This window comes from Seriola dumerili, unplaced genomic scaffold (assembly GCF_002260705.1).
Source record: "Seriola dumerili isolate Sdu_G_001 unplaced genomic scaffold, Sdu_1.0 BDQW01000230.1, whole genome shotgun sequence".
Taxonomy (NCBI): Eukaryota; Metazoa; Chordata; class Actinopteri; order Carangiformes; family Carangidae; genus Seriola; species Seriola dumerili.
In genome coordinates, this window is record NW_019174485.1 from 661,344 (window position 1) to 671,835 (window position 10,492).

Sequence of the window (10,492 nt, forward strand, 5' to 3'; positions counted from 1 at the left end):
TAACCCATTACAGCTGGAGTCAGGGATGGACGGATGACATAGTCCTCCTTCCAGAAATCCTCAGAGGAGCTAAGGGCTGCATGTTTGCCCTCTGAACTCTCAAACTGTCAACTAGACACAAAGTGGAGAATTTCACAACCTTTGTGCAAACGCCCACAAATACAGCAGGAGACTGAATGAATACTGTGATACTCTGATAGTGAATACTGCAGCTCTACACACACATGTGTATGCAAGTCTTGCATTATCTTAAGGTTTGGCAGCAGGCAGGATGACTATCTCCACCGTCCCAAAGTGACCAAATGTCATTCTGACTGTTTCCACAGACGGTTAAGACTTTGTGGCGGTGAGCTGCTACCATTCACCCTTTACTTCAACAAAACTTACACTGCATCTATTGCCATACTGGAGTTTAATTTAAACAACATAGAGGTGACTGTTAGTGTCACCCATCAAAGCATCAAGAGTTGGATCCAGGACCAGCACTGACTCATTTACAGACCTCTGGACCTTAAAATGCACAACACAAGCAAACATGTTGGAGACAGAGCAGTCTGGGAAGTTTGGGAAGAGGGAATAGACTGGCTACTGAATCAAAACCACTTTACTTCAAACCTCTGTGTCAGAGTCGTGCCACTGCTGATTCGGCAGATCCAGGGCTGTGGTGGAACGCTTAAAAAGGCTACAGACCGAACAAGTGTCTGGACTATGTCAGCAAACCTGCACATGAAAAGAGGGAGACTTTGTCAAACGTTTAGATGGATTTCACATTGAGAGTGAAGAAACCAGAATCCCTCTATTAATAACAAAAGATGTGCAAGATTTTTTTTTCCCATTAGATTTTCATGCTTTCATTCATGATAAAAACATGTATCTTTCTCCTATCATCTTGGATTTTCAACCCTTTGGTTGTAGCTGGAATCATTTTGTATAACTAAATAGACATTTAGAGATCGGTTGACTAACTCAAACTAGGTCCACACTGTGTTAATCTGAAATCCTGAGAACAATGTGCATCCACAATGTTTTCAATGTGTGATTTCTGTGTGTGCGGAGGCTTATGTCATTGTTATTTAAAAGGTACATTTTATTCAAATGTGAAGGCTGTGTTTTTGTATTGATCCATCATGGAGAGTGTCTCTGGAAAATGTGAAAATTGCTGTCTTGGTTATAGACGCCAAAAACTCAGAGGACGGATATGCTCTACTGATTTAATGTGGACAAGGTCTGAGTGAATGTAGTCAGATGTTAAGAAACTAAAGAGGTATACAGATTGTATTTTGTATCCCCACAGCTCTTCCAGATGATGCTCTGCAAACTGACGGTGAGCATACAAAGAAAGTGTTGTATCAATTCTCACTGTCTCTCTCTCTCTCCCTCCCTCTCTCGCTCTCTCTCTGTGTGTGTGTGTTAGAGATCAATGGGTTACCTCACGAGGTCCTGTGTTAATAAAGTAGTGGGCCAGCTCCAGGGTCGCCACAGCACTGGAGCTGGGATTATGACCCCTCTTCTCTTCAGTCTGTATTTGCCTCCTGGGACACAAGTGTAAAATTGAATTATTAGCCACGCTGGGTGAGAGAGACACAAAGGCAGAGAGAAAAAGAGAAAACTTATTGCTGCACGGCCTCGCCCAAGACCTTGAGCTCAAACCTCTGCCCAAGCTCTCTCCTGTGCAGCAGTCAGGCGTCGATTACATGCTGGTGGATCGGCTGCAGGGATGACAGAGACACAATACAGGTCAAAACTTCTTTTTATTGAAAAAAAAAAAAAAACCCTGTCTCTGTGCTTCCTCCAGAATGAAATAACTCAGGTTGGATCCCTGAGCGGCATGTAAATTACTGAGGTTGGGTTTTGTAGGCCTCAATATCTCAGAAAAGAAGAGTCTGCAGAAAATGAAACAGTAGGAGACTAGACGGAGAGAAAATGTGTTGACATTTTCTTACTAAAGAAAATATTAAAAAGAAGGTAACGTTCTCACCCATGTCTGTTTGTCTGTTTCATTGTCAGTAGGATTATGCAGAAAGTACTGAACTGATTTGCACCAAACTTGGGGGAGGGATGGGGCATGAGTCAGGGAAGAACCCATTAAATTTAATTTTCTGTCTCCAAAGTCTGGTATATGTTATTTGACAGTGGTCTTGGTGGAGTTCTGTGCTCTCTGAGTGCCCTTGTAGTATTACTATATATTTTATTATATCATTATTACTGGCACTTTAATGTGTAATCAGCATTTTACTATTGTGGCTGTGAAGTGGAGCTCATTTGAAGTACTTTATATGATAGTTAAATCTGTAACAATGCACCATATTTTATGTTTAAATTGAAATGAAGTTGGCTGTAGGGGCAAACTTAACAAAGAATGGTAATATTGAAGTAAAGTATATGAAGTAAAGCACCTCAAAATTGTACCTAAGTACAGTATTTGAGTAAATGTATATAGTTACATTCCCCCATCCCTATTAGGAAATTAGGAAAATTCAGTTTAATTCACTCCTCTTTTGTGTATATGGACAAGTGATAAACTCTGATTTATCAGTTTTAGAAACTTCGCTGCTTAAATGATGGGCTGAAGTTGATCCTCTGTCACAGATCGATAAAGGCAAATATAAAAAATCTAAATACTGAAAGTGTGATTAGATTTTCTCTCATTAAATAATCGACATTCCCTCTCTGGATACTAACTGAGCTGTATTTCGTCCTGAGGTGTGAACAACATTCACATTCTCAACCACAACCTTTTCATGCTGGTGAAGATAACACCTACTGCCACAGAGTCAGGAGGATGCTGACAAAAAATTAGATTTAAAAGAATTAAAAAGGGTTGCTGTCTGCAAGATAAAAGACCTAGATTAGATGTCTTTCTGATTGTCGATGTACATGGACACAGTGTAAGTAAGTTACAGAGAGCTATTTGACAAGAGCCAATGAAACAGATCACATCTTGCTACAAAAGTCATTTCCTGAGCTCTTTGATGCCACCTGTTTCCCCAAGAGGAGCCAGTCTCTCTGTCAGCTCTTTCTTTGTAATTGGTCAGCTGTAGGGCAGCACAGAGATCCTTGGTAAGGCGGGCGGATTGGCTGTCTCATGTGCTGTGATGGCTGCTGCTACTGGTGATGAAGACCCCATGTTCATTCTGGTGTTTCTACAAGGAAATAAAAAAAATGTACATGTATATATGAAATGAGCTCTGGCTGTCAGTTATGAAATTCATACACAACTGAGACTAAATAGAGAGAAAGGTTTTTGTATAAAAACATGTTGTGTTGTGTTGTATAACAATATCAAATATTTTGCCTGGAGTATCAGGTTATTCAGCATGAAATCACTCTTAATGACATTTGCTTTAATACCACACATAATGATTTCTCTTGTGATAGGTGCAAGTAGTTGGCTTTTGGTTGAAAACCAAAACCTAATTAGTTCTTCATTTCTTAATGTGTGATCCCGAACTTGTTGGGTATGCCCCCTGAATATGCAGGATAAATGCCCCTTACTAAAGATTCCTCTTTAGTTAGGTATGTCCTCCCAAAATCAGGTCAGGTCCCTTTGTAACCACATATTAAGCCTAGATTTAGAACTAGATTTTGTCTTAAGGATTTTATAATTTTTGTATCATTGGCTACATGCCTTATAAAGGGCTCTGATATGAGGCACTAAAGTGCTTTTTTTCCCTTTGGTTTCAAATAAATCCACCCAAATAGTAATGGCTAAACCAAATGCATAAGAATGGTGTATGCAATTATTCATCCTCAGTGCTGGGTGGCGCTGCTTTAAATCTGACAAGTAATTACTAAAGATCGTGTATTGGAAATCTGGTTGCAAGATCAACATTTGAATAAAATGTCTTAATAAAGCATGTTCAGAAAGCTCCTTGTAGAGATGACGGGAGGCTGAGTAAGTATTGAAATATGCTCAATAAAAACTTTCAGATTACATCAAAGTAACGAGGTCATAAGACGAATTACCAAAAACGTAATAAATATTCAAAAACTCTTTGTGGCATTTTATATTATCATGGGCACAGTACAGTAGGCTACGTTACTTATTAACGCGATTAGAGACAGTATTTTCGTGAGGGTGTGGGTCATCTCCACTTGAAAATGTCTTTGATTTTTTTCCCATATTGCATTGCAGTTTCTTTCTACTTCCTCTTTCCGCCATATTGCAGAACCGGTAAGATGTCTTTTTCCACTGTCACCTTCAATCTTTAAAGTATCTAAAGCATCTGAATGTTAAATATTACATTTATTTGACCATCTTGAAGCGAACGGTCATAGTAATGATTTGGGACGATTATCGTTTCGATTATTGAAAAGAATAATTCATATTTGGGCTTCAGATTTCATCTAACAGTCTCTGAACGGCCCTGGGAATCGGTGCGTTCAATGCGCCTTGATGAACTGTTAGCTTAGCGACCACATAAATGTGTTTCCACTCTTAAAATGAGAACTGTAATTTGTCCGGTGATGTCCATGTACAACACATTTTGTACGCAGCCTGTCCGGTGTTTATCGTTATATCTGCAAATGTCAGCAAATAGCTTGCTAATGTAGCCGAAGAGGCTAGGTAGCTGCAGTCTGCTCATGAAGGACCATGCTTTTGTGGGAGTCTCTGTGCATGACTTATTCACTGTATCCCAGTCAAAAAAAAAGCGGTAACTGTTGCGTGTAATGTTCAGGTGGCATCAGAAAAGCAGTTACTCAACGTCACATATGAATGGTAGCCAAGATGCTAACGGGTAATTGTGATAATTGAAGGCGTCGCGATTTATTAAGTGCTAGCCAGACTGTGCTAACGTCATTTCTTACACTTTGAATTACACCTTGACGGTAACGTTTTTGGGGGTTGAAATTTGGGTCCTGTTTCGAGTGTGCTCCTGCTTACATGGAAAAGCAGCTTTCAAGTCTCAATGTGTATGAGGTACATCATGTAGAGATGTGATTAATTTGGACTAGCGTTAGGGCACCTCTGTTAAGTATTGACAGGTAGAATGGTTTTGGATCACTGGAATAAGTAAGAGATATGTAATAAGGCGGTGCTTAGTTTTTAAAAGTTAAGGCTCATGTATTAATCACCTAATTATTTTCTCCCGTATGTGTCTGTAGGCATCATGGTGCGCATGAACGTTCTCGCGGATGCTCTGAAATGCATCAACAATGCTGAGAAGCGTGGGAAACGCCAGGTCCTCATCAGGCCATGCTCCAAGGTTATTGTGCGCTTCCTAACCGTCATGATGAAGCACGGTGAGTTATTAGTTCTATTGAGTTTGTGGTGATCTGAAAACACTAAATTATTAATATGGCTACATAGTAGTGGCACTGCTTTGGACCAGTTAATATATGTGCTGCTGTAAACCTACTTGAAGGAGGTATCAATTACTAAAGAGTGGAAGTAAACGTGTCACCATCTAGCTGAAGAGGTTCTTTATGTAGTGATAATGGTTGTTGATGATGTTTGCCATTTGTACCCCTAGGTTACATTGGTGAGTTTGAGATCATTGATGACCACAGAGCCGGAAAAATTGTCGTCAATCTCACAGGCAGGCTGAACAAGGTAAAGTCTATTTACTGCATATGCTTTTTAGTTAACACTATTTGTAAGATTGTTTCTAATTTGTGCTGGTGAAGGGTGAACATAAACTACACAGGAAATTTTGATTTTTGAAGTCTCTGTTCTGTATAGCTGTTCGCATCAGTGCCCTGAGGCCAGTCTCTCCAGACTTAAAATGTTTTCTAACTACTGTTATTCTTTTTACTCTGTGCTTAACTGTGTGATGTTAAGTGGTAAATACAATAGCCCCAAACTGAGCGGATTATCAAAGTTAACACAGATGGAACATCTTATTATATTCAACCTGTAGCTTTTTTTGTGTTTGGTACCTTGTATGGGTGGAGTGTGAACCAGATGTTGTCTTTTTTTCCTCTTTCAGTGTGGTGTGATCAGTCCACGTTTTGATCTCCAGCTCAAGGACCTTGAGAAGTGGCAGAACAACCTGCTGCCCTCAAGACAGTTCGGGTGAGAATCCCTGTACACTGACTCTATTGTACAGTTTATAAACTGACATGTCAAAGTAATGTATGGTTGAGTGAACTCGAAATGAGAGTTGAGACTTGTTTTTAGAGTAAAGCTGGTTGACATTATCAGTCCCAATGGTCTCCAGTCCTGGTCTCTTGATCAGAGTTCCAGCAGCGGTGTGAAGTGTGTGCTGTCATCGTGCTTTCTCTTGCTCATCACTCTATAGTGGTTAAGAGAAATTGATACATAGTTGATTTAATCAAGAGATTTATGGATAGTTGGTGAGTTAAGGCTCAGAATCTTAATGTGCCATACATGTCTTGATTTTGAAAGTATTGTTGATTTCTACATGTTTTTAAATATTGGTCTGCATTGGTAATGCTTATCAGCGGCAAAAGTTTCACTGACAGTTTTCTTTTCTACAGCAGTTAGTGTTGCCCTAAATACAATCGTTTCAGTGGTTGTCTGTAGGGAGGGGCATCCTTAAGATTTTAACAGCTGATCCGGCTCATCAAATGTGATACTCAACAACACTTGTATCGCTTCTTCTACTTTAATAGAAAAGAAGCAAATTATGGACAGAATTGACATTGGTTTATTTATATGTACTGATTTATAAATTAAGTCTTGAGTTTCAAACTGGAACAGCATTATTTAGAACAATTCACAAATGATTACTTCTAATTATTTACCCACATTAGTATAATTTGGTTAACTGTGTGTGGGTTCCATGCTGTTAGCGTACATGACATACCTGGGATAACAGATCGAGCTAGGCAGTCATACTGCATTTCTCCATCTGTATGTGATGGACTTCGGCTGGATGTTTCCGCCTTTTCGTGCTAAAGACTTGTTGCACTTCAGTGTAACCACACTTTTGAATGTTTAGTTCACTCTGTCACTGTCACTTGTAGCAGGGTCTCAGTGTTGTGTGCGCGCTTCACAGTACTGCAGTGTGACAATGCTGCCCCCACCCCTCGCACACAGGCTTTGTGGGAGAGATCCCTCTTCTGGATTGGGAGTAGCAAATCAGAAATGGACTTGGTGAAATAAAATGTGCAAGATAACTTTCAGGTTGCAATAATAAATAGGAAATCTTTTTTCTTAATTTGTATAGCAGCGAAAGATGAATCAATAACGTCAGTTTATCAATACTACTGTCTTTTAGTAATTTAGCACAGGGGCCCATTAAATAGCGGGTTTCGGTACCCACCCCTAGTTGTCTGACAGGTCACTGAGTCAGAGGAAGCAAAGATGAATGATGAAAAGAATCTCTCCAGAAGCTGTGCGCTAATGAACACAGGATCACTGCCCTGTAGATACACAGCCACGTCTGGTCTTTTGTGACAGAAATGGTTACTGTTTGACGAAGGGTCTGTCACTCCCTTCATGGTGTTTCCTGTGTATTTGTACAAACTGACTGGTATTCATACATTGTACATATTCAAGGAGGCTAAAACATAAATATAGAATGGCTGACTGAATGGGTTTTGTATATACATTGTGGAAATGCCTGAAGTATGAGCATTATTGCACATTTGTGGTGGGCAGTTGGCATGACTTGACTCATGTGTGTAATCATCACATGTAGCTCAGACATTGATCATTTATCAACATCAAATCTGAAAAATATTAACTTGAACTAATATTGATTCATTAGGCACCAGGCGTCTGTTCCTCTGAACATGCTGAATTAGTTTTAGTGGTGTTAATTATTTGAAGTAATTTTTTTAACCCTTCACTGGAGTTCTCTGCACATGACTATTAAGTAGAACTTTCTTTGAATTCTTTATTCTGCATTGTATATTGGACATTTTTGTTTTATTAGAGGATATAGCAGCTACAACAGGGAATGGCATGTAAAGGTCATGAGCTTGACTAAAATGTACATTGAGGATTACAGGGTGTTTATAAGGATGTCATTATGTTTAGATTTAAAATGAAATTTGCATCTCATATCACATTTAGTTTTGATCGCTGCAGTGGGTGCTGGCTGGCTCACGGCTTAACTGAATAGTTCGCCTGTAGTTGTTCATCAGTGTAGTGACTGGTTTCATGCTTTACTTCCAGAGTTTCAGCGGCCTGTTTTTGTTGCTTTTGATTTGTCTGCTCACACCATAATCAGAAAGCTTTTCTGTCTATACACAGCCAACCTGCCTGGAGTTGATTACAGTTCACTGTTGCATATGACGCGCACGTTAGCAGTCTGAGATGCACTAAATGCATCACCCTGCTGTGACATGTAGACGAAGAGCATCACCCTGTTACACATCTTTCTCTTCTACAGTTGAAATTGTCTTCATATAGTTTATAAACTTGTGTGAAATGCAGGTCATAAAGTTTGTTTTGGTTTTTCAGTACTTATAAAAGGCCCATTCTGCTTCAAGAGTTGGGTTAAGCGTGTAACCTCCCCCTCTAGTCTACAGTCAATGTTTTCAGAAGCCTCCCCTCCACGTGCTACACTGACAGAGTGAAGACGATTCAAATTTAATTTTTTTAAAGTGATGTATTAACTGCTGATTAGTTGTGTTGCATGTGAATCATGTTTCACGTACTGCCAGTCTTAATGCTACCTTGAAAACTTGCAGTATGATAGGTTCAGGTTATGCAAATAACATGTTGACTTTTCTTTCCACAGATACATTGTGCTGACCACCTCAGCTGGCATCATGGACCACGAAGAGGCCAGACGGAAACACACAGGAGGCAAAATCCTTGGATTCTTTTTCTAAGATGTAAAGAACTGCAAATAAAAATCCAACCAGGGGAAAGCTGGTCGTCTGCTGTTGACTTATTTCATACAAAAAGGTGTCTGTAGAGGTTCAGTAACTGTCCTTTGGACAGGACAAAAATCCTTGGAGAGCACACTAGGGTGTTGGTCATGTTTGGTAACACAACTTGACAATTCAACTCCTGCAACAACATTTGATTTTGCCCTCAAAATAACAGACTTGTAAACATTTGTATAATGGACAAAACATTAAAACATCATACCATAATCAAAAAGGTACAATGTGCACACTGTTTCCTGTTGATCAAAAACTCACCAAACACTATTAGGAACACCTGTTCACTTGTTAATTCATGCTATCATCCAATCAGCCAATTATGCAGCAACAAAGCAATGCACACATTCATGCAGGTTCAGGTCAGGAGCTTCAGTTAATGTCAGATATAAGTGGGAGAAAAGAATTTCATGTGACTGGCAGAGCGGCACGATCTTCAGAGATGCTTATATACAGTGTGGTCCAAACGTTTGAGACCACTTTCCTGTTCACTTAAAGTGGTCTCACACTTATGGATCCTACTGTGTGTGTGTGTGTGTGTATATACACTAAAGTGATGATATGAAAGAACTGAGAAAGACATGAAAATGAAGTAAAACTACAAATAAGTTTAGTTGTAGGTTTAATGTCAGTTTCAGCTATAAAATGTTAAGCACTATAATACAAGTTTCCAAGGCAACATGAGATGACAAATCTAGAGAGACTAAACTGCTGGATCCAGGGACCAAACAAGCATGCCTTAAATGTGCAGACAAGATTTAATGGAATTTTTTAAGACTCAAATTAAACGCTTGTTTGACTGTGTAGGCATGAAAAATAACTTTGAACACTAGTAATGAAGTGATAAAAGGAGTTGGAGGAAGGTCATTTATGGTCATTGCTATTCAGCTGATTGTGTGTGTGTGTGTGTGTGTGTGACTGAGATAGAGAAATACATTCATCAGTCATCCCACCAATCGCAGCTTATGGGAGGCATGTGGACTCGTGTTGTGACAGCAAAACTGAAGCAATACAGCAAGTGGAGAATTTTTTGACATGACCAGGGGACACATCCCAGAGGACTGTGTCTATAAAACAGTATACACCTGACAGCGTACAGAAGTTGTTGCTCCTTACTTCAGACAAACCTCAAATAAGCACATCCATGTAGTAGCTGTCCCCCCCAGTGGCTAGTAAGAGCTGCTACATCTCTGCTACACGGCTGCCAGCTTGTAAAAAGCCCCGGCTTTCTGCCCCTGCAATCCTCTCACTCATGTGACCTTTTCAGGGGTCCTCAGCGTATTTTGTCGCGTCCCCAACCTCTTTGGAGTCTGGCTGCTGACCTTGCATTAGACTCTGAAGAGGAGAGGTAACAGGCTGCTAATGCAATAGCTCTGTCCAAGTGCTCCTTGTGGGCTAAGCACACAGACTGATTGCCTCCCTCATGGCTTCACAGCACTTAAGCGCTGCCTTGTAAAGGAAAGAAAACAAACTCTTAACGCTGCTGCTGTTTTAAAGACCAGGGATACCAGCCAGGATACCAAGGTCTGAGAGTTCAGAAGGGCTGGAGAAATATGGCTTTAATGCTCTGTTAGCAGAGAGCCTTTTGACATTAAAGCATTGGGGGTCAGCTGTCTTTGCGGCAAGAAATAAAACAATTATTTAGATAGCTTGTGAACAGCTTGTGTTACTACTTGTAGTTTTTTTTCAA

The 10,492-nt window shown here is 39.9% G+C and overlaps 1 protein-coding gene across 1 annotated transcript; it reads left to right on the forward strand.

Moving 5' to 3' along the window:
- The first annotated feature begins 4,140 nt into the window (after nucleotides 1–4,140).
- Nucleotides 4,141–8,790, forward strand: rps15a (ribosomal protein S15a). The gene is made up of 5 exons (XM_022755686.1): nucleotides 4,141–4,174; nucleotides 5,107–5,244; nucleotides 5,475–5,554; nucleotides 5,931–6,016; nucleotides 8,655–8,790. The coding sequence occupies exons 2-5, from the start codon at nucleotides 5,112–5,114 to the stop codon at nucleotides 8,746–8,748; spliced, it is 393 nt and encodes a 130-aa protein (XP_022611407.1). The 5' UTR covers nucleotides 4,141–4,174; nucleotides 5,107–5,111; the 3' UTR covers nucleotides 8,749–8,790.
- Nucleotides 8,791–10,492: the final 1,702 nt, after the last annotated feature.